Source organism: Oryctolagus cuniculus, chromosome 18 (assembly GCF_051225735.1).
Source record: "Oryctolagus cuniculus isolate XC-2025 breed Fujian yellow rabbit chromosome 18, ASM5122573v1, whole genome shotgun sequence".
In the NCBI taxonomy this organism is placed as follows: Eukaryota; Metazoa; Chordata; class Mammalia; order Lagomorpha; family Leporidae; genus Oryctolagus; species Oryctolagus cuniculus.
Window position 1 is genome coordinate 60,385,399 of NC_142884.1, and position 24,444 is coordinate 60,409,842.

At 43.5% G+C, this 24,444-nt stretch overlaps 1 protein-coding gene across 4 annotated transcripts in view; it reads left to right on the forward strand.

The window, feature by feature from the left end:
- The first annotated feature begins 3,864 nt into the window (after positions 1 to 3,864).
- Positions 3,865 to 24,444, forward strand: part of CBFB (core-binding factor subunit beta) — a 64,394-nt gene continuing 43,814 nt past the window's right edge. For 2 of the 4 annotated variants that reach the window (XM_070062591.2, XM_051847191.3), the window contains exons 1-3: positions 3,957 to 4,268; positions 4,510 to 4,596; positions 9,236 to 9,352. In XM_070062591.2, coding sequence (XP_069918692.1) covers positions 4,191 to 4,268; positions 4,510 to 4,596; positions 9,236 to 9,352 — 282 coding nt within the window. In that variant the 5' untranslated portion in view covers positions 3,957 to 4,190. Of the gene's footprint in view, positions 4,269 to 4,509; positions 4,597 to 9,235; positions 9,353 to 24,444 lie in introns of all 4 variants that reach the window. The other 2 variants (XM_089320212.1, XM_070062592.2) reach the window with 2 other exon arrangements.

The following is a 24,444-nucleotide window of genomic DNA, read 5'->3' on the forward strand; positions in this document are numbered from 1 at the left end:
ATGGCAAATCTGTGTATAGTGGTGGAATCTGGATCAACCTATATCCAACCAGACAACTGCCAATGCTGTTCGGAGCGTGGACCTAAACCTAACTGACATGGATGAAAAATTTCTTTATATATTTTCTTGAATCCCATTTTAGAAATAAGTGAAAAAATTCAAACAGCAACAGCAAAATGGCATGCAGAGGTCAGCCGAGGAGACCTCCTTCAGCCTGTGGTTGGCTTCCCGGCTGTCCTGGTCAGTTGGATGCCAGACAACGCTGAGTGTGGGTTACCCTGTGGCCTGTGGGTCTGCTTGGCAGGCTTTGCGATCCCTCTCTCTCGGGACATAATTTTCCACCGCCATGTGGCTGACCACTGGAGCACCCTGGCCTGCTCTGCGTTCCTACCCCTCCAGGTCCAGTTCTTGAATCTGACATTTTCCTTACCAAAGCGCATGGTGTCTGTCTTGCCATCTAAGCTGTGCTAGAGATATTTTGACGTTCATTTATCCTAGGCTTCCCAAGGCAGGAACAGTTATCCCTAGAGATCAGCTGCAGGTCTGTGAGCCCTACCTAGACACATTGTGGAGTAAGAGTGCTTCCCTGGGGTTATTTTGTAAGACAGAAATGAAAAGATACATTCAAGTGTCTTAACAGAATGTGGTGCTACTAAACCATATCATATGGGATACTCTTGGAATATGTGTTACACTTTTTTCCTATCCTAAGGGCCAGCAACAGAAGTTCCAGGAGGGAACTCTGTTCTCTTGACCAGGGATCTTCAAACAGCTCTTGTCTGACCAGGAGCAAAGTCATTATCTTTTTCTCATCGAGACAATGACCGTATTGTCCTAGTGTCCAGAGGTCTCCTTAGCTGGATGAGAAAACTTGAGGGAGAGGCAGCAGATGCCTGAAGGTTTATACTTCCTTGACTGACTTAATTCTGCCTTAGTATCTTGGGGTAGAAGCTCCCTCATTTACCTCCTGCATAAATTGCAATTATTTAAGGCTGGTTTTGTCTGCTCTTTGCCTATGTTGATATGGAGTTTTCCCACCAGTTTGATCAGAAATGTTATGTAGCAAAATTAAATTGGCATCCTTTGCAGATGTAGGTGCTACAGTGGTCCCACAGTGTATTCTCATTTACTCCCTCCTTTTGGAGAAACTGCTCTTCCAACCATCAGACTCCATCTAAGGATGCCACTCATAGGCTCCTACTGCCTGGTGGGAGGGCATATGACCTAAGTTGACCAATCCTATCACCATATCTCCCTAGACATAGTGATCTGGCAGACAGAATTCTATGTGACCTGGGATAGCCTTTCCTAGTAATTTTAAGACTTGAGGGGTGAGCATTGTGGCACACTGGGTTAGACTACCAACTGCACTGCCAGCATCCCATATGAGCACAGCTTTGAGTCCCAGCTGCTCCACTTCCAATTCAGGCCCCTGCTAATGAGAAGGTGGACCAAATGCTGGGGTCCCTGCCACCCAAGTAGAAAAGCCCAGATGGAATTCCTGGCTTCTGACTTCATCCTGGCCCAGTCCTGGCCATTGCAGCCATTTGGGGAGTGAACCAAATCCCTCTCCCCCTCATCTGTCTGTAAATCTGCCCTGCAAATAAATAAAATTTTTTAAGTAAAGATTTGAAGATGGAGGAGTGGCTGCTCCGGTCCTTTGCCAGGAAATGAATGCAATTCAAGCGAGCCTGAGATAATTAAGCAGCGAGAAGAAATGGAGAAATGAAAGAGAGTACAAACCAGATGTGTTTATCTGCCCCTCTAATTTGTTTACTTAAAATAAAGCACACCTCTTTTAAGTTTTCAGTTTGTAAGAATTGGGTTTCTGTCATTTTCAACTGAAAGAGACCTGAAGGGGAAGATTCTGAGTTGGGGCCCGCATTACGGTACAGCGGGTAAAGCCGCTGCCTGCGACACCAACATCCCACGTGAACACCAGTTCCAGCCCCAGCTGCTCCACTTCAGATCCAGCTTCCTGCTGATGCACCTGGAAACGCAGCAGAGGATGGCCCGAGTGCCTGGATGGAGTTCCAGGCCCTGGCTTCAGGTTGGCCCAGCCCAAGGCATTGTGGAAATTTTGGGTAAACCAGCAAGATGGAAGATCCCTCTCTCTGTCATGCTGCCCTTCAAATAAACTAAATCTTTTTTTTTTCTTTTTTTTCTTTTTTTTTTTTTTTTTTTTTTTTTTTTTTTTTTTGGACAGGCAGAGTGGACAGTGAGAGAGAGAGACAGAGAGAAAGGTCTTCCTTTTTTCCGTTGGTTCACTCCCCAATGGCCACTGCAGCCGGCGCACTACATTGATCCGAAGGCAGGAGCCAGGTGCTTCTCCTGGTCTCCCACGCAGGTGCAGGGCCCAAGGACTTGGGCCATCCTCCACTGCACTCCCGGGCCACAGCAGAGAGCTGGCCTGGAAGAGGAGCAACCAGGACAGAATCCGGCGCCCTGACCAGGACTAGAACCCGGGGTACTGGTGCCGCAGGCGGAGGATTAGCCTAGTGAGCCGCGGCACCGACCAACAACTAAATCTTAAAGCTATAGTTGGTAACAGTAATGCCTACATCCTTCGTGTTTGTACACACAGGTACATTGAAACAGGCTAGGTGTGGGACAGGGGAACAGGCCCTAGAATGGAGCTGATTCTGTGTTTGCTACTCAGAAACAGTGTGCCTGTCCTAGCCACCTCCCTACAAGTTTGAAGTTGCCTAAATCTCCCCCCTCCCCAACCTTAGGCAATCATTCTTTGGATGACCAACCATTCTGGTTTGCAGGGGAATGAATGAATGGCTTCCCAGGATGGCAGACTTTCATTGCTAAAACCAAACGGTCTCTGGTAAACCAAGACAGCTAGTCATCCTCGCTCAGTCCCACTATCTGTAAAAACGAGATTTGACTGGACAGGGATGGAAAATTCTGCCAAATCCTGCATTCAAGCAGACATTACCAGCTGATCTTGGCACTCATCGCTGGGTTCAGGTGGATCCTCACAGTACGTTTTTGTCATCCGTGAACTGTGTTCTTGTCAAGCTGGAGTTTCAAGAATGAGGATTATTAAGGACCAACTCTGAGTCAAGCTCTGCCATAAACCTCCTGTGGAACTTTTCTCCAGTTTGGATACATAACTTCCCTAGAATTTATGGATCTTATTTTTTAGGACTTGAGTGTACATTTGGGTAAATATGAGGACTGGCAATGAGTTATAACTATCACCCAGCTTATCTTAAGAAACTTAAATTGAGCACCCGTTACATGCTAGACCCAAACAAAGGCTCTCACACTAACACTGCGAACTAATTCGTGTCTGCATTTTGGAAGTAAGGGAACTGAGGCTTAGCTGGCCAGTTTGGAAGGCAAGGAGCAGGCGGGGGAGACTGAATGGGATCCATCTTACTCCAACCGCCACGACCTTCCCACAATGATTCAGTTGGTTTCTTTGGTTTGTTTTCCCCTTTGGCCTTCAAGGTACACAACCTAAACCCCTCGCCATCGATCCGGGGACACAAAGTCCCCAAGGACTTGGGTTTCTTCGGATTCAGTAGACAGCCTAGGGTTACTCTCCGCGGCGGGTGAGCCCAGAAGTTCCAGATGGCTGAGGAGAGGGCGGACAAAAAGGCCGGCTAAGGCCGCACCCGGGAGGGCCAGGCAGACCCCCACAGGGCAGTTCACACTGAGCGGCCAGCGGACACCCAGGTGGAACAGCGCGGCGCTGCGGGAGGGACCTGGGCTAGCCGCAGCCCATCCACCCCGCAGGCTGGCTGGCGGCGCATGCGCGGCGTGGGCCGCGGAGTTGTGAATGGTGCGTCTTGTTTGCTGGAGTTTGAGGCGGGCGGGCGCGCGAGGAGGAGGGGTGGGGCCGGCGGGGGCGGGGCGGGCAGCCGAGAGAGCGAGGTGGGCGGCGAGAGGAAGTGGCGGCGGCGGCGGCCGGGGGCGGCGAGAGCTGGGTCTGCGCGGGCGGTAGGCAACGGCTGAGGCGGCGGCGGCGGCGGCGGCGGCGGCGTGGGCTGGGCTCCAGCGGGCGGCGGCACCCAGACTCCCCGGAGCGGGAGCCCACGCGGGCGGGCGCCTGAAACAAAGAGAAGCGGGAGTCCGGGCGCCGCGGGTGGGCGGTCAGTCGGTCAGCGCGCAGCCGGCCAGCGGGTGTCCGCGCAAGCCCCGAGCCCGGCCGGCCGGCACGGCCTCAGGGCGGGAAGATGCCGCGAGTCGTGCCCGACCAGAGAAGCAAGTTCGAGAACGAGGAGTTCTTCAGGAAGCTAAGCCGCGAATGTGAGGTGAGGAGGGAGGGCTGGCGGGGGCGCGCGCTGCGGAGGCCTCGGCGCGCCCCGAGTGGGCCCGGGCGGAGAAAAGTTTGGGCGGCGCGGTCCCGGGCAGCTCGGGCCAGCGCGCCCGCGGACGGGCAATCTCGCCGGGCGGCCGTCTGCCCGCAGACTGTGCTTGGCCTTATCGGCGCCGCGCGGGGCGGGCGGGCTCCGCGGATTTGGCTCCTGATTTCGGGCCGTCTCTGCCTTGCAGATCAAGTACACGGGCTTCAGGGACCGGCCGCACGAGGAGCGCCAGGCGCGCTTCCAGAACGCCTGCCGCGACGGCCGCTCGGAGATCGTAAGTCGGCGGGGCCGGGGCGCGCGGGGGCGGGCGCCGGCCCCGAGGCGCGCGCGGGGCACTTGTTGCGCGGGGGCCGCGCGGCCCGGGCGGGTTCCGGACGGCGCCGCGGCCGCCGCGGCTCCCGGAACTGAGCGGGCGCCGTCTCACTTCCTACTCGGGATTCAAAATGCGAAAGCAGACGCTGGCGGGCCGGGGCTCGCGGCGACCGCCGACCCCGTGGCCCGCCGCGAGCCGCACGGAGCCGGGGCGAGGTGGTTGAGCGGGCAGGGGTGCGGCCGGGGGCGCGGGGCTTCCTTCCCGGCGGCGGCGGTTCGTGTCTCAGCGGCGGGGCTTGTCGCCGAGGTGAGGCTGCCTCACTGGCAGGGCAGCCGAGGAGGAATCTGTTCCCGTGGGAGCTATTGTTCTGATCGATTGGGAGCTTGGGGGTGGGGTGGGGGGACCCTAAGGGTCCTGCCGTTTTGCTCTCGGGGGAGTGAGAAGCCCTCCCGTCCCGTGGGTGCCGCAGTTCCTAAGGAAGTGAGTGGGTCGCCGTGCGGAACCCCCAGGTGGTAGATTAGGTGCCTCGCCTCCATCAAACCTTGAGTAGAAAAAAAAAATCCAAGTGTCCTACTTCCTGTCATCGCTTTTCTGTTGGTCCTTTCAGAGGGGCTAATGAGGAAACGGTAGGAAGAAACTGAAGAAAAAAAGGTGGGGGGCATTTTTTTTTTAGAAAGTTGAAGCTCTGGAGAGTGGAGTCCGGTTGCTCCTCTCGGACCCGAAGCCGCAGTGCAGTTGGACTTGGGTTAATAGGAAGACACACTAGGAAATTTGCTCCCGCCCCCTGGGTAATCTAGTTGCTTATTTTTATTGAGGTGTAATTCGCCTGCCATAAAATCTTTCTTTTTTACCACCAGAGTCAAATTTATTTTTAAAGAATATTTTGATATTTGGAGGTGTTTTAGAATTATGTTCGGATGGAAGTTATTCGGTTAATTTCATCCGAGCTCTAGAATATTTCGTTGGTACTGCATGCTATGAAAGCAAATCTCCAGCTTTTAGCTCAGTTCCAAGTTTCTTTTTTTTTTTTTTTTTTGACAGGCAGAGTGGACAGTGAGAAAGGTCTTCCTTTGCCGCTGGTTCACCCTCCAATGGCCGCCGCGGCCGGCGCGCTGCAGCCGGCGCACCGCGCTGATCCGATGGCAGGAGCCAGGAGCCAGGTGCTTTTCCTGGTCTCCCATGGGGTGCAGGGCCCAAGCACCTGGGCCATCCTCCACTGCACTCCCTGGCCATAGCAGAGAGCTGGCCTGGAAGAGGGGCAACCGGGACAGAATCCGGCGCCCCGACCGGGACTAGAACCCGGTGTGCCGGCGCCGCTAGGCGGAGGATTAGCCTAGTGAGCCGTGGCGCCGGCCCCAGTTCCAAGTTTCTTCAGGAGCTCTGATAGTTATATACTTAAAATATGTGACAAATACTGGAATGGCAGAAAAAAGAAGTCATTTGTTAGTTGATCCAGTGACTTCTGTCCTTTGCCTGGGTTTCTTTTTTGCAAAGGTGGATTTATCAATTTATCAATCAGCCCCAAGGATTTGCTGCAGGTAACTGAAATAGAAGTGTCATGGATGAGAGACTAGGTACCACCGTTACCGAGTTTTTTTTTGGTTTTTTTTGTTTTTGTTTTTGTTTTTTTTGAAACTTAGTAAAGCATAGCTACTAGAGTGTTTTCTGTCATATCACACTTGGCTGCATGTAATTATGAATTGGGGCTTTAATTCCTCCCGTTGTATATGTGGATTGCTGTATTATGTATATTGCTGTAATGTGTACCAGTGTTAAAGGTCACTTGTGTTTGTCATAAATTCCCTTTCAGGGTGAATTAGACACTTTCCAAATACCTGATCTCATAAATTTTAATATGTTTTTAGTTTCCTATGAGTACTAATGGTGAAAGCGATACATTTGAATTCTTCATATGATTTGCGTATGCATCCTTTTATTGAATAATATAACTATCTCTAGTTTTTTCTCTTTAATTCACTGTCGTCCCCCCCCCCCCTTAAGTTACAGGATCCTCAGCTTGTAGAAGGTGGAAACCACGTTAACTATGCCTATACCTTTCTAGGAATAGGTGCTTTGCCTTATAGGTACTTGATTATTTGAATTTAGAGATCATTTAATGTAGTGACTGAAATTTATCTGATGACTTTTAAATGCTTTGGTTTCTACCTATTTGGTTGTGGGAAAGACAATATTTTGCCTCTATTTTGACAGCAGCCATAAATGGTAAGAATTATACATAGTTCTCAAAACTATTCCTAACTTCTGTGGCCCCAGTTGCCCTTCCATCCTCTTTTTATTTTGAACATCTCTTTAACGTGCATACGTCAGTGAGATTAATGAGAACATTATTTCTCATTTGGTTACGGAAGGGTTTTAGAGCTGCAGTGGTCACCTCTCCTATAAAACTCAAATTCTTTATCCTAACATGAGAAAAAATGATTATAATGGCAGGTAGAATCTGCTTGGTCAAATCTGGTGTGTTTCTCTTAGGAATTCTTGTCATAGTAAGAGTGGTAGGTGTGTCTTCAATACTAAATAGTGACTCCAGTGTGAGAATTGAAAACTAATATTGTGAGTATGTTTTTTATTCTGAATATATGGGATGGTAAAAAGAATTAGTTTGGCAAAGTGTGCCATTTTATAATTTGTGAAACGTATAAAATATATTCAGGACAACCTGGAAATCTTACATATAGTTATAATATCAACGTAGCAGTTTTGTTGTAGAAAAGAAATTTTCCCAACTCTTACATGTGTAGGTATTGCTTTAAAAAAAAGTTGTACAGTCAAGTAAATTTGGAAAATGCTTTTCTAGAATGATCTGTTTTTATCACTTCTGTCTCAGAGAGGGATCTTGATGAGATAATGGGCATAAAGTGATGAAGCAGGAAATCTCTTCTGAGGTTGGTGTTCAAACAGGAGGTGAGGTAATAGGTTCTGCAGAGTGTCTTAGCCCAGAGCTGACTTGGGGCAGATGGAGGTGGAAGCATCTGCTGCTAGGTGAATGCCAGGCTGAAGAGCCATGCCTCTGTCGACACAGGGTCATTCCTGGGCTGGTCTCTTATCTGCCACCACCAAGGAAAGGGTATCCCAGTTGATGAGGGAAATGCCATCAGAGGAATCTAGAGGGTTAGCAGTAAGGTTGACAAATGTACCTAGAGCACCAATAATAGAAATAGGAAGTTTTAAGTTTTACCTCTAAAGAGTAAGCTGTTAACCATCAGGGGAACTAGTGGACAGCTGAATCAGCGGATGGCTTTAAGCACTTTTCCCAAAGTATGAGCCTCTTGCTTTTAGGTGAAGACTGCTTAGAAACAAAATTATGGTAACTTAATTAGTAACATACCAAACAAAACTTTCTCTAGTTTCAGAAAAGAAGAGTTTAGATGATGGAAAGTATATTTTTCCAAGAATGCTTTTAACTTCTTTCTGTTTTTCCTTTGGGAAGATGAGTAATGTTATTTTTTTTTCCACTTAGAGGAATACGGAGTTAAATTGCTCAGGGGCTACATAGAATGACACTTTATTGAAATGGTTTTAGATTGTTCTGTCTGTTGAACTGAACCATCAGAATCTTAAAAATATCAGATAAATAATCTTCTCTTTGTTGTAGTCAGATCCAGTTCTCCTAAAGTAAAATTTTAAAACATGCATTTTTTTTAAATCATGGAAGGTTTTAGAGAGAAGTGCTGTCACATCACTTGCTAATGTGTGGTTTATCATGGGAGATACAATCCCAATTGTCTTTTTTTTTTTTTTTAAGCATGGGCTTTAAAGCCTAAACCTATAATGCACTTTTGCATTACTTTTTTTTTATGTACCGCACGCCATATAGTGATTCTTTGAGCAAGGGAAAGCAAGAAAAATTAAATATCTCATTTATAAAACATTAAGTCGTGATACATTTTAACAATTCAAAATCATTAGATCTTCAGTGATTTTCATATTTAAAAATGTAGATTTTTAGGGGCCGTTGTGGCAAAGCAGGTTGAGCCATAGGGGCATCCCATATGGGCGCGATTCTAGACCTGGCTGCTCCACTTCTATCCAGCTCCCTGCAATGCTCCTGGGAAAGCAGTAGAGGTTGGCCCAAGTGCTTGGGCCCCTGCATTCACATGGGAGACCTGGAAGAAACTCCTGGCTCCTGGCTTCAGCCTGCCCCAGGCCAGGCCATTGTGGTCATTTTGGGAGTGAACCAGCAGATAGATCTCTGTCTCTCCTCCTCTCTCTGTAACTCTGCCTTTCTAATAAATAAAAAATAAGTCTTTAAAAAAAAGTAAGTTTTTAAATGCAAGGATAGTAGCTTCTGGCTAGACATTAGCAATGTGAGATCCTAACGTCAGCAAAAAATGACCTGAAAGAAAGTATTGATTCTATGTCTGATTTTATATTTAAGCAGCCAATGGAGAATGTCCTCAAAATGGAATCAGATGTTTGTAACTTAATACTTAAGAAAAATGATGAGTGCATGTTTTTTTACTTTTAAGTATTCTCAGTGCTGCCTGGCTTAAGACATAAACTGATGTAAAAATAAATGACTGCCTGCATAATTTATGTAATGTCCTGCTCCTGATCCTGTTTGTATTGATTTTTCTAAAAGGCTTTTGTGGCCACAGGAACCAATCTGTCTCTCCAGTTTTTTCCGGCCAGCTGGCAGGGAGAACAGCGACAAACACCTAGCCGGGAGTATGTCGACTTAGAAAGAGAAGCAGGCAAGGTAGGAAACGTTTCTTTGCAATTGAAAATACTGTGGATTGTTTTATTGGAGATTATCCAATGATTTCCAGTTTAATAAAGAGATCACAGGTCTGAATACAGATACATGATCAGATTTGTTTTCATTCCATGTTGTAAGGATGTAATACAGTTTTTAAAAATCAGTTAAACTTTTATATCACTTATTAATTTAATGTGTGTAATATTTGTCATACAAAGTTCTAATCCTTAACATGTGCTTTTCTACATTTAATATTCAATACTTAATTCTTTTAAGAATGGTGACAGGAAATTTTTTGTGTTTACTAAAATATATGTCATTATACTTCTATAAAAAAAGGAAATTAAGAGAAAAATAGGAAATGGCTCTGTAGGCTTAACAATTAATAGTATTTAGAAATAGCCATGGGTGATTTTCTAATTCTGTTAATAAAGCAAATTTAATTTTGAGAAAATATGAAAACTTTAATTTGGAAATTTTTTTTGAGCAAAAGTTTCTGCAAAAACAGAAAGATGCTTTACAAACTTTGTTAGCAGGTTTAGGTTAAATGTAAGAAAAGTGTCGATGAAATGTTTAAGCCATATTAAAATCTAAGTTAAATGTATCATTATTTTGGTGGAACTTTAATGAATAATATCTTTGATCAGTTGATCCTTAATCAATAAGTCAAGGAGTTGGCTTCTTGAAATAAAACTTTTAATGAAAAAAATAATTGTTTTGGATTCAGTTTTATATTCAGTATTTCTCCTATTTCCTTGGTTGGTTTCCATACTTCTTTCTCTCAACTTCCTAAATTTTCTGAATGTTGTCATGAATAGCCTATAACCTATTACTTTATTCGCAAAACATAAGAAATGTCTAAATATTTTGAAAAAAATAGATTTTTGTGTTAGTAAAAGAATGTCTAATGATATATATAAATATATATAAAGAAGTTTTTAAAAATGAAATTAGGCTTGATTTTTTTATAAGTAATGAACTAATCTTTGGATTGGGAGAGGGGAAATAGATTACATGATTTTAAAAAATGACTAATAAATAATTTGCTTTCCATGTATTAGCTTGTTTGCTTGGAAAATTAAAGCAAATATTCTAGATTTTACTATTTGGTAATTCTTATATAAAATAACTTGAGAAATCATTGTAGAGTTGTTTTTTGTCTCATGCATATATGTAACTAAATAAAGAAATTTTCCTTGTTTAAGCACTTTCTTAAAGTTTGTTTAATGTGGTAGCTCAGATACTAAACACATAAACCAAAAAAATTTGTTTTCCCCTCAATTTTAAGACTTCATAATTGACATTTCAATGTTACTGAAGCCTTCTAGTATTTAAAAACTAATAAAGGTCTTGTTAACCCTGTTAGAAGCTAGGGTTCATTAGTTTGATGACTACATTATTCCTAGACATAAGCCATTGAGATATTTTTGATTATGCTTGTATGACCAACAGTAATGAAAATGTTAGATGGCTTTTACTCTCATATTTTCAGATCTCAGAAAAAATGATAAAAGTTTGTTTTGTTAATATTGATTTTAAAAGTTTTTTTTCTGTAAAGGGACAAGTATTTTTAGTTTCGCAGTCCTAAGCCTTGCTGAACTCTGCTGTGTAGTGTGAAAGGAGCTGTGGACAGTATGTAAACAAATGAATGTGGCTGTGTTCCAAGAATGGTAACACTGATAGAAAGCAGTATCTTTTCCTTAGATGTAAATTTGTAATTATTCATGTATAGATCATATATTTCTCAAATATAATTTTGCCAATACCTGTGATGTATCAGGATAAAGAAGGGGAAAAAAGGATATTAAGGCAAAAAACTCCTGGTATATTTCTGCGTTACACTGGGATAACTGGCATAAAGTACTCCATCGAATTTAGAGAAAAGCTGATACTCTGTGTTTTCTTACCCAAGGGGCTCAGACCATGGGGTCTCATTTCTCTTCTTCCTTTTTTATGTTCTGTTTCTTAACAACCGTTAGATTTTTGTTCCATCGCCACAGGACTAGGACTAGAAAAAAAAAAAATTGAAGGAGCTTCTCCAAATGTTATTTAACTCTGCTTATACTGGATTCCAAGTCAGTGTCATCGTCAGTATTCTCTCAGTCTAGTTACTTGCTGAAACAGCTTCATTCTCTTCCTATTCATACCCAACTTTGAGAAAATTGTAGAAGTTAAGATTTTGGAATTAGGCGTAATTGAGTGAAGTCCTTCATTTATTACTCTGTAATTTTGAGCGAGTTGTTTAACGATTAAGGTCCTCAGTTGTAAAATAAAGTTAATGCATACTTCTCAGGATGTACCCTAGTGGTTAACTGAAATACTGCATGTAAAGTGCTTAGCCCAGTACTGGGAGTTACTCAAAAGATTCATTCATCCAGAAAGTCTTATTAAACATCTATTATTGTGTACTGAGCATTGTCCTAATAAGCACTTGAGATAATCTGTGAACAAAATAAAGGTCCTGCCTTACAGATTGTTTTATGGGGGGAAAGGATTTTTCTAAAAGACAATACAGGTAATAAGTTATACAGTATGTTACAGAATGATAATAGCTATGAAAAAAAGGGAAACTAGAGTAAAATAGAGGGTGATCAATGAGCAGGAATGTTTGCGATTTTTAAATAGGCTGGTCTGGGCAGAGAATGTCTCAGCTGAGACTTTAAGGAGGTTAACAATGACACAAAGGAACAGCCAGTGTAAGGGCCCCATGGTGGGAGCATGCACCTTGTCTTTGGTGAACAGCAAGCAGGGCAGTTTGGCTGGGTAGACTGGAAAGGAGCAGGTAGTTGATGAGATCATGGGGTAAGTGGGAACTACTTTATGTGACCAGGATAAGCCATTGGAATGACATGGACTTTTATTCTGAATAAAATGGGAGGCGGTTTCAGAATTTGGATAGATGAATGATCTCCATTAGGTTTGGACAGGATCACTAAGTAACTGCTGGGTTAATAAACCATAAGAGCAAGGGTGAACCAGAGAGACCCAGTTTGGCTATTGCAGTAATCTTGGTGAGAGACTAGGACGGGTAGCTGTAGAGTAAGTAGTTACTGGTGGATGTATTTTGAGATAGAGGCAATCGGATTTGCTTATGGAATGGATGTGGTGAGTGAGAGAGGAGTTCAGAGTGACTCCAGCTTTTTGGCTAGAGCAACTGGGAATATGGGATTGCCGTCACCTGAAAGGCAAAAGACTATGGACAGACAGAGCAAAGAGAGAGTTAGGACAATGTGTAGGGCATGTCAGTTCATAGTAGTCGTTTGTCACTGTAGCCTCTGCTTCATCACCAGTGACCCTTCGCTCCTTAAGGAATGACACTTTTTTTGTATGTAACCCTTCATCTGTTTATCTCAACAGTTCGATGGCAATTGAAGTATAATTTATATATTATAGCATCCACTCACTTTAATTGTATAAGTGGAATTTTAACAATTCAAGATAATATTTCAATCATCCCTCAGAAGTTCCTGTATGCCCCTTTATAGGAATCTGGAGTGGTTTGGAGGTTGGCTCAGGGTCTCATGAGGTTGCGGTAAGCTGTTGGCCAAAGCTGTGCAGTCTCTGCAGACTCGGCTAAAGCTGAAGGAGTCGCTTCTGAGCTCACTCAGTGCCGTGAATGACTGCTAGGCAGCTTCAGTCCCTAGTTACGTGTGCTCTTACAGGGAGAAGAAGAATGAAGTTACCATGTTTTTTATGATCTGCTCTCCAAGTCACTTGTTTCTTAACATGCTGTCCGTGAAAAGCTAGTCACCAAGTCTAGCCACACTCAATGGGAGGGGCTTGAAACATGGATTTGAATCCAGGGAGCCTGGGATAGATGGGGCCTTCTTGGAGGCAAGCTGTAATAATGTTCACTTAAGTTGAGTGAATTTGGAAAAACTTAGAATGCTTATAGAGGGGAAACAAAAAAAACTATTTGAGATATAATTTTGTGTGATAAAATGGACTTATAAAAGCCAGTCCTTTTACTAATTCTTTTGCTTATGTGGTTGTAGGAATATTTTAAAACCAAGGGGCTTCAATAAGGAAGGTTTATTAATGGATGGTTGACTGTAAATAGGTACTTTATATAAGATTAGGTCAGAATATATATATATTTAAGATTTTTTATTTAGAAAGGCAGAGTTACAGAGAGAGGAGGAGAGACAGGGATCTTCCGTCTGCTGGTTCACTCCCCAAATAGCTGCAATGACCAGGGCTGTGCCAGGCCAAAACCAGGAACTTCTTCCCGGTCTCATGTGGGTGCAGACGCCCAAGCACTTGAGCTGTCTTCCACTGCTTTCCCAGGCACATTAGCAGGGAGTTGGATCCACAGTGGACCAGCTGGGTCTCAATCTGGCACCCATCTGGGATCCTGGTGTCACAGGCAGTGGCTTAACCTGCTGTGCCACAGTGCCGGTCCCAAAGTTTTATAATTTGTCTTTCAAAAAATTTGGAACATTTACACATTTGTCTAGTGAACTGTCTATATTGGCTCCTAAAAAAATCTGTCTCAGATTTTAAAAGAATATGGTATAGTAGAAAGAGCTGTAGGCTAGAGTCAAAAGACAATCACAACCACTTGCCTTATCTGTAATTGAAATCTGAATATTTGCTGTATTTATTTACCTCATATAAGAATTAAATGAGATACTAGAATGTGTGAAAACATCTTTTAAATTGTAAACTCCTGTGCAGAGTTTTGCTGTTTGATGGTGTTGTAGGGTGAGATTATCGTTAACAGTCAAGGGGTTTTTAGTGCTGTAGCACTACACTTCAGGTAGCCATACCATGTTGGAACGCCACATCTTCCCCAAATGATCCGTCTTGGTGTGTTAATAAATGTTTGCAGCCAAAATGTTTTTAGTTCTTTAAACTGCTTTCCTTTAATTTAGCTGTCAAAAGACAAGGAAAATGCAACTGATTACTCTTAAGTTAAAATTTTGTAGACTGAGCAATTCTTTCCTCTTAGGACCTATTTCCAGTTATTTTTAATTTCAAATGAATGCAAATGATTATAGTTGACCATAAATTATTGGTCTTCATTGGTTAGATGAATGTTTTTTTCCATGCGTCCTGTGTTTCATAAAACTTCATTGGGATTTTGAATTAATGATTGTGTATGCTTCCTGTGTGATTCCAGTTTGTGAATATGAAGATAATAAAAGTTATAAAAAACACTTTATGAACTGAAAACATGAATTTTAGTGCTACTGTTGACCACTTTTTTCTGTGGAAATTGAATCGTCTACTTTTACAACATTGGATTTAGAAAGAGACTGGCTAAACTTTTTTTTAAATTCCTATTTATAACTTTTTGGCTTCTGATGGTCATGTAACACTAATAGCAGATATTGAGAAATAATTATTAACTGTCTTGTTAGATTAGGTACTTTTAAATTTTTGTTAAAATGGTACTCATTTTTCCTTTCTGGATATTTTATACTTGAAACAAACAAAAAAAAACTTCAAGATTTTGCTTATTTGTTTATTTGAAACAGAATGACAGAAAGGGAGGGAAAGACAGAGAAAGAGATCTGCTACTCCATTGGTTCACTCCCCAAATGGCCACAGCAGCCAGGAACTCCATCCAGGTCTCCTGCATGGGTGGCAGGACCCAAGCTCTTGGGCTGTCTTCCACTACCTTTCAAGGCACATTAGCAGGGAGCTGGATTGGAAGCAGAGCAATTGGGACTCAGTTGGCATTCCAGTATGGGATGCCTGCCTCTCAAGCAGTGGCTTAACCCACACAGGCCCCAACACAAAAATCTTTAGTCATTCATTTTCATGAGCATAAAATAATAAGGCACAACTTAACCACATTTCATGTAATGAATAAAGAGAGAATCTTATTTTAAATGGCCTCCTCCAAAACCTGTGGCTCTGCTTCTACTGGAGTTTTGCTTTCCTGCCTGCAGAATCTTTGTCCCAAAATAAATATTGTGTCTGTGTTTATATACCATCCACAGTTTGGCAGGGTTTATAGGACTCCTTGATGTTAGTTTTGAGAAATTCCTTTTCAAGCTCAACAAGTTCCTTCTCCTTTTTAGATATGTCAGTCATTCCAAGTAAAAGGTATCTTTGGTAAAGTTTTGGAATGTGATTTTTTTTTCCCTTAGAGAAATTCAGGCAGCTATACAGGTACCACTCGATTTTAATTATTTTGGTTCAACTAAAATATGAAGTACATTTTCCAGTACTTATTTCCTGAGAGTTCATAGTACTGATATAAGTAAGATTGATTGATTTGTTTGAAAGGTAGAGAGAAGAGACAGATCTTCCATCTGCTGGTTCACTTCCCAAATGGTTGCAGTGGCCAGCATCATGCTAGGCCAAAGACAGGAATCAGGAGCTTTCTCTAGATCTCTCATGTGGGCGCAGAGGCCCAAGCACTTGGGCCGTCCTCCACTGCTTTCCCAGGTGCACCAGCAGGGCACTGGATTGAAAGTGGAACAGCCAGGACTTGAACCGGTGCCCATAAGGTATGCTGGCATTGCAGGTTGTGGCTGAGCCCCTGTGCCACAGGGCTGGCCCCAGTAATCTGATTTATTTATTTATTTTGACAGGCAGAGTGGACAGTGAGAGAGAGAGAGAGAAAGGTCTTCCTTTGCCGTTGGTTCACCATCCAAAGGCCGCTGCCCTGATCCGAAGGGAGGAGCCAGGTGCTTCTTCTGGTCTCCCATGGGGTGCAGGGCCCAAGCACTTGGAGAATCCTCCACTGCACTCCCCAGCCACAGAAGAGAGCTGGCCTGGAAGAGGGGCAACCGGGACAGAATCCGGCGCCCCGACCAGGACTAGAACCCAGTGTGCTGGTGCCACTAGGTGGAGGATTAGCCTATTGAGCCATGGCGCCAGCCTGATTTTAAAAAATATATTTGAAGGGGCAAATATTTAGTCTGTTGGTTGAGATGCTGGTTAGGATGCACATGTCTCATATTGGAATTCATTTTGGGTTCAATGCCCAACTCTTATTCCTGATTCCAGCTTCCTGCTAATGCAAATCCTAGAAGGCAGTGGTGATGGCTCAAGTAAAAAAAAAATTGGGTTCCTGTACTCAGGTGGGAGAACTGGATTGAGTTCCTGGCTCCTGACTTTGGCCCCTGAGCTGTTGACAGGATTTAGGAATTGAACCAAGCAGATGGAAACACTCTGTTTCTCTGTCTCTCAAAAATATTTTAAAAGTATATATTTATATATATTATATATAAATATATAATATATATAATTAACTATACTATAATACTTTAATAATTATATCATAAAATTTAGAGCTAGAAGTGTAGGCTTTTATCTTTATAAAGAAAAGGTTTTATAATTACTTAGAAGAGGGAATTGACTAACTTCCTGAAAAAATAATTTTTAAAGATTTATTTATTTGAAAGTCAGAGTTACCTAGAGAAGGAGAGGCAGAGAGAGAGAGGTCTTTGATCCACTGGTTTACTTCCCAGTTGGCTGCAGCAACCAAAGCTGCGCTGATCTGAAGCCACAAGCCAGGGGCTTCTTTGTATCCCATGTGGGTGCAGGGGCCCAAGGACTTGGGCTGTTGTGGCCATTTAGGGAGTGAACAAGCAGATGGAAGATCTTTATCTCTGTGTCTTTGTTGTTGTTGCTCTGCCTTTCAAATAAATATATACTTAAAAATTAAAATTAATATGTCATAGCACCTTCCAGTTAAATGAATTTGTATATATGGTAAATGTATCTCTGAAACACTTGATGATATTCTAGTCTTTTTCCTTTTGAATTGCATTATTTATATTTTAGTGTAAATTTTAATCATGGGGCCGGCGCTGTGGTGCAGTGGGTTGAAGCCCTGGCCTGAAATGCCCGCATCCCATATGGGTGCCAGTTCTAGTCCCGGCTGCTCCTCTTCTGATCTAGCACTCTGCTGTGGCCTGGGATAGCAGTAAAAGATGGCCCAAGTGCTTGGGCCCCTGCACCCATGTGGGAGACCTGGAGGTGGCTCCTGGCTCCTGACTTCAGATGGGCACAGCTCTCGCCATTGCGACCATCTGGGGAGTGAACCAGTGGATGGAAGACCTCTCTCTCTGTCTCTACCTCTATCTGTAACTCTGTCTTTCAAATAAATAAATAAATCTTTAAAAAATTTTTTAATCTTGGCTTTAGCTGAATTATATATTCCAATTGGAGCTAAGGCAGAGTTAATGAGTCTGGGAGAAACAGCCTTAACTTGTTCCCTCTTTGTTTCTATTTCTACCCCAATATTATTTTAATGATTAATTCAAACACTACAAGGATAAAGACTGTTGAAATATTATCAACTGAAGTAATTACTTTCCAAGTAGGACTGCTGTATGCTAGTTTTACCGCTTTTCATAATCTCTTGTAATTTTTACATCAGCACTATTGAGGTATAATTGACATATGATAAAATTAACCTATTTTAAGTGTACAATTCAGTGATAAATTTGTGTTATCATTTGTGTAACCACCACCTCCACATTTTCTTTTTTTTTTTTTTTTTTTTTTTTTTTGACAGGCAGAGTGGACAGTGAGAGAGAGAGACAGAGAGAAAGGTCTTCCTTTGCCGTTGGTTCACCCTCCAATGGCTGCTGCGGCTGGCACACTGCAGCCAGCGCACCGCGCTGATCCGAAGGCAGGAGCCAGGTGCTTCTCCTGGTCTCCCATGGGGTGCAGGGCCCAAGCACTTGGGCCATCCTCCACTGCACTCCCTGGCCACAGCAGAGAGCTGGCCTGGAAGAGGGGCAACCGGGACAGAATCCGGCACCCCGACTGGGACTAGAACCCTGTGTGCTGGCGCCACAAGGCAGAGGATTAGCCTAGTGAGCCGCGGCGCCAGCCTTCCACATTTCAAGATACAGAGAATTTCCATGACATTAAAAGATACCTTGGGGCATGGTGCAGCTGATTAAGCTGCTGCCTGCAATGCTGGCACTGTATATGCTGGCTGTTCCACTTCTGATCCAGCTCCCTGCTAATACACCCAAGAAAGCAGCAGCAGATGGCACAAGTACTTAGGCCTTTGCCACCCATGTGGGAGACCCAGATGAAGCTCCTGGCTTTAGCCTGGCCCAGCCCTGGAGTTGTGGCCATTTGGAGAGTGAACCAGTGGATGGAAGACTTCTGTCTGTCCCTCTCACTCTGTAACTCTGCCTTAGAAAAAAAAAAAAAAAAAGATTTGCTTATTTGAAAGGCAGAGTTTAGAGACAGAAGTCTTCCATCTGCTGGTTTACTCTCCAGATGGCCACAACACCCAGGGCTGGGCCAAAGCCAGGAACTTCCTCCACATGGATACAGGGGCCCAAAAACCTGGGCTGTCCTTCGCTGCCTTCCCAGGCACATTAGCAGGAAACTGGACTGGAAGTGGAACAGCCGGGACTTAAACAGGTACCCACATGGGATGCTGGCGCTGTGGGCGGCAGCTTTACCCACTACACCACAGCGCCAGCCCCAAATAAATACCCTTATGCCCCTTTACAGGCACTGTTCTCAGTATTACATATATACACTGATGCTGTTATAATCCCCATTTTGACAGGTAAGAAAATATTTGTAGATTTTAATGCTTCTTAGCTTGAGCAGACTTAGAATTTTCTTTGCCGTTTTTTGAAATCACTTCTTTGATGCCTAGTTTTCTACAGAGCATTGGAGGCCACCGACAAGCTAACATGTGATAGATAGCGGTGTGGTGGGGGATTTTATTATTGTTACTTTCTTCTGTGAAAATGTATAATTCAAACAGTTGGAGACTATTCATCGTGAGCTTTGTGGGTTAAGCTGAGCCTTCTTAAATCTGTGTGTTTTTAGGAACCAGAAATTTTATGTAACATTTAAATATGCCTCTTGGCAGTATCACTGTACTTTCAAGACTGATGCAGCACTACGCTATGTGTTCTGAGTCTGGGAATGGTTGGCAGGGTGTTTTTATGGGCGAAACCTTTTTCCATGTATGCAGTCAGTACTGAGCCCTTTTGAATCTCAAAACTTCAGGTGTAAAGGTGTGTTAGTTTTCAGATTAAAACAGAATGATAGCTTAAAAAGAAGTGTGTGACTTCAACATTTCTGTTAGGAGAATTTAGATGTTTTTAAACAAATACTCTACTCACATTATAGAAGTTCAGTTTTGTTTTTTTTTTTTTTTGAGAAACAAAAAAAAAAAAAAAAAACACTTTTTTTTAAGATTTATCTACTTGAAAGGCAGAGTTACAGAGAGAGAGCTTCCACCTGCTGGCTCATTCCCCAAATGGCTGCAACGGTGCGGCTGGGCCAGATGGAAACCAGGAGCCTCCTCCTGGTCTCCAACATGGGAGAAGGGGCCCAAGGACTTGGGCCATCCTCTGCTGCCTTCCTGGGCACACTAGTAGGGAGCTGTACTGAAAGTAGAACATCCGGGTCTCAAACTGGCGCCCGTATAGGATGCTGGCACTGCAGGTGGAGGCTTAACCTGCCACGACACCATAGCGCCAGCCCCAAAATAATCATTTCTAATAAGTGTTTGGGCTCACTGCCAAAACATTGTTTAGATATTGAGACCTCTAGGAAAACTAGATTTTTTGTGGGTATTACTTATTCATGGCAGCTTTCAGTACTGGCTTGCCATCCTTTTACTATTCAGAACATTTCTGGGCCATTTTTTTGAAGATTTATTTTTATTCATTCATTTATTTATATATTTGAGAGGCAGAATTACCGAGAAGCAGAGGCAGAGAGAGAGAGGCCTTCCATCCGCTGGTTCACTCCCCAGATGGCTGCAGTGACTGGAGCTGTGCCAATCTGAAGCCAGGAAAAACTCCTGGGTCTCCTAGGTGGGTGCAGGGGCCCAAGGACTTGGGTGATCTTGTACAGAGAGCTGAATCAGAAGTGGAGCAGCTGGGACTTGAACCAGCACCCATCTGGGATGCCAGCACTGCAGGTGGTGGCTTTACTCGCTATGCATAGTGCTGTCTGGGCCATTTTTCAAAAATGAAATAAAATTCACTGTCTTAATTTAACCAATTATGTGTGCAGCCTTAACTGTTATCTAGCTCCAGAACATTTTCAGAACTCTGGCCTATTTGAGTGAATATTTGACAACTACAACCCAGTTTTCATGGTGTTGACCACCACCTGTCACTGCTAGATTGTTTACATGATCACTGATTGTCTTAACTTGAACTTTATACCTACATCTTTTATTGTAGAACACATCTGGTAATAGCTTGATTTTGCAGCTGAGGTCAGAGAGGCCAAGTAAATATTCACAGCCATGTAACCTGCTTCCTACGGGAAGCCAAGATCCAGGCCTAGGCCTTTTTTTACCTCAGTCTATGTTCTGTGTAGTACATCATGCTGCTGCCAATAATTATTATGTAAATTGCCACAAACTCCATATACCACCTTCCAAAGCCTTGTATAAAGTTATTTTGGATAACCACTAATATTTGTATGGTCTTTTATTTCATTTTGATGTCTTAAAAGCAGCGTTTAACCTTCATCTTTTTCCTTTTAACCTTTAACTTTACTTGAATTGTTTTCCTAACATGAGAGTGAATTATATTTGTGATTATAATCAGGTTGCCTGGAAACTACATAAGTGTGTTGATTTTTTGCTAATTTGGTAAAGTCAGCTGTATTGTTTTTAAATACATATATATATATTTTTTTTTTTTTTTTTTTTGACAGGCACAGTTAGTGAGAGAAAGAGACAGAGGGAAAGGTCTTCCTTCTGTTGGTTTACCCCCCAAATGGCCACTACGGCTGGCGTGTTGTGGCCAGCGCGCCACGCCGATCCAAATTTTCTAAATTTAAAATTGTTTCAGAAATGAGCTATAGTAAATAGCATCTGGTTTTACTTTTTAAAAAAATATTTATTTGAAAGGCAGAGTGACAGAGACAGAAAGAAAGAGATCTTCCATTTGTTGGTTCAATCCCCTAAATGGCTGCAGTAGTTAGGGCTGGGCCAGGCCAAAGCCAGAAGCTTGAACTCCATCCAGATCTCCCACGTGGGTGGCAGGAACCCAGCACTTGGACCATCTTCTCCTGCTTTCCCATGTGCAACAACAGGGAGCTGGATTGGAAATATTAGGATTTCTGGGTGCTGTTTTCACCTTTTTTTTTTTTTTTTTCTTTTATGATTTGAAGGAAGGGGGGTAGTAGGTAAAGTCACTGCCTGGGATGCCAGCATCCCACGTGGGTGCTGCTGGTTTGAATCCCAGGTGCTCCACTTCTGATCCAGCTTCCTGCTCGTGGCCTGCGAAAAGCAGCTCAAGATGGCTGCCACCCATGTGGGAGACCTGGATGAAGCCCCTGGCTCCTGGCTTTGGCCTAGCCCTGGCAGTTATGGCCATCTGGGAAATAAACCAGTGGATGGAAGATCTGTCTCTTCCCTGCAACTCTGAAATAAATAAAAAATCTTTCTTTTTCTTCTCTAAGATTTAAAGGGAGAGACAGAGAAAGAGATCTTCCATCTACTGGTTCACTCCTCAGGTGGCCAACAGGGCTGGGCCAGGCTGAAGCCAGGAACTTGGAACTCCTCATGGGTCTCCCATGTGGGTGATGGGCCCAAGTACTTGGGTCGTCTTCTGCTTTCTCATGTACATTAGCAGGCAGCTGGATCAGAAGCAGAACAGTTGGGACTCTGAAAGATGGCTCAGTTACTTCAGCCCCCACCACTTGGGAGATCAGATTGGAATTTCTGGATCTTGGTTTCAGCCTGGCTCAGATCTGGCATCTGTGGCCATTTGGGGAGTGAACCAGTCAATGAAATCTCTCCTTTTGTTGCTCTGCCTTTCAAATAAATAAATCTTAGAAGAGAAAAAGAAACAAAGGAAGGCGCGGTTGTTTGCGGGCTTAAGTCACTGCTTGGGACTCCCACAACCCATATGTGAGTGCCTGGCTCAAGTCCTGACTACTCCACCTCCAATCCAGTTTCCTACTAATATGTACATCTGGAAGGCAGCAGAAGATGGCTTGAGTACTTGAGTCCCTGCCATTCCCATGGAACACCCAGATGGAGTTCCAGGCTCCTGGCTTCCGCCTGGTCCATCTCTGGTTGTTGTGGGCTTTGGGGGAGTGAGCCATTGGATGGAAGATTTCTCTGTATTTTGTCTCTATCTGACTTTCATATACAGTGGAAAGTAAAATTTGAAGGGAGCTGTTTAGGGGTGGGTGGTGGATAAGGGGAGGGGCTTCTTTAAGCAGAGTGAGCTCAAAATAAAGATATGGAGAGAACCAAAAGTAGCATTCACAGTCTCAACAGTGTACAATGACAGTGTGATGGTTTGTGATGTTTAGACTGACGTCACATTACTTTTACATACTGTGAGAAAGCCAGGAAGTATTTTACATCTGTCTTTCATGAAGCAAAATTTTATGTAAGATTGTAAATCATACTGCAGATTACCAAAGTTTTGGTGTGAGTAAAAATGTTTTTTACTTAACAAAGCCATAGATCTCTGGTTTGTGTGTAATTTGTGTGTAAGCATCTTCTCATGTGGCTCACAGAAGTCATGGCTCTTCCAGACAGTGGACCAGGAGTGTTTCTAGGTGGAGCATTCTTTTGAACCATGATGTGTAGTATAAACAGTTCAACTTAACAACGTTCGGTATTTACTTTGTGAGGACCTGTGTAGTTCTCTACGATGAAACCAGTATAATATTTCAGCATACTGTTGTACAACAATGCTGGTCTCCTACCTCCTTTTCATAGGTGTAAAATCAAAGCAGGTCACCTCTGTTAGCTGAAATGAGTGGCCTTAGCTGCCCAGCAGTGGGATAGGCTTATGTGGGCATTCTTCACTCAAGTTTACAAAGAATCTTAGTGATGACTAACCTCAGAATGTCTGTCTCCTGTATCTATAAACAGAATGTCTCCTGCATCCAGTGTACTGCTGTCACATATTTATCCTTTGCTTGTGATGGGTGTCTCGTGCTTTTTGTTTTTGCTCCTTTTTTTCTTTTAAAGATTTTATTTATTTATTTGAGAGGTAGTTACAGAGAGAGGGAGAACAAAGAGAAAGGTCTTCCATCTGCTGGTTCACTCCTCAAATGGCCATAATGGCCAGAGCTGAGCAGATTTGAAGTCAGGAGCCTGGAGCTTCTCCAGGTCTCCCACGTGGGTGGCTGGGGCCCAGGTACTTGGGCCATCTTCCACTGCTTTCCCAGGCCATAAGCAGAGAGTGGGATCAGAAGAAGAATAGCCAGGACTCTTAACTGGTGCCCATATGGATTGTTGGTGCCATAGGTAGAGACTTAGCCTACTACGCCGTAGTGTTCCTACACTACGGCCGCTGTTCCTTTAAAAAAAAAATATATTCGTTTGAAAGGCTGAGTGACAGAAGGGGAGAGAGATCTTCCAGCCGCTGATTCATTCCCCAAATGTCCAAAACAGTCAGAGCTGGGCCAAGCCAAAGCTAGGAGCCTGACACTTCATACGGGTCTCTCGTGTGTGTGGCAGAAGCCCAGGTACATGGGCCTCTTTGGCTGCTTTCCCAAGCATATTTGTAGGCAGCTGGATTGGAAGCAGAGCAGCTTGGGACTCAGGACTCAAACCAGTTCTCTGATGTAGGCTGCCGGCTCACAACTGGCAGCTTAACCCACTGTACCACAATTCTGGCCCCTGTTCCCTTTTAAATTTTATCTTTCCCTTTTTTTGGTATATGGTCCCATTTTGTGGATGACAGTTGCTTTTTGGAAAAAGAGTATATGAAATATAAGTTGTTGAGTCTTTGCATGTTTGAATATTTCTTTAGGGAGTGGACATTTAACTTAGTAATTATGACACCCATGTCCCACATCAAGTGCCTGGATTGACTTCCTGGCTCTGGTTCCTGACTCCAGCTTCCTGCCCATGTGGACTCTGGGAGACAGTGGTGATGGCTCAAGTAATTGGATTCCTACCTTTCACATGGAAGATCTGGGTTGTGTTGCTGGCTCACTGGCTGCAGCCTCAACCCAGCACTGGCCACTGTAGGCATTTGGGGAATGAACCAGTGATAGAAGTTCTCTCTCTCAAACTTTTTTTTATATTTTATTTTATTTATTTGAAAAATAGAGTTAAGAGAGAGAGGTAAAGACAGAGAAAGAGAGGTCTTCCATCCTCTGTTTCACTCCCCCAGATGACTGCAATAGCTGGAGCTGAGCTGATCTGAAGC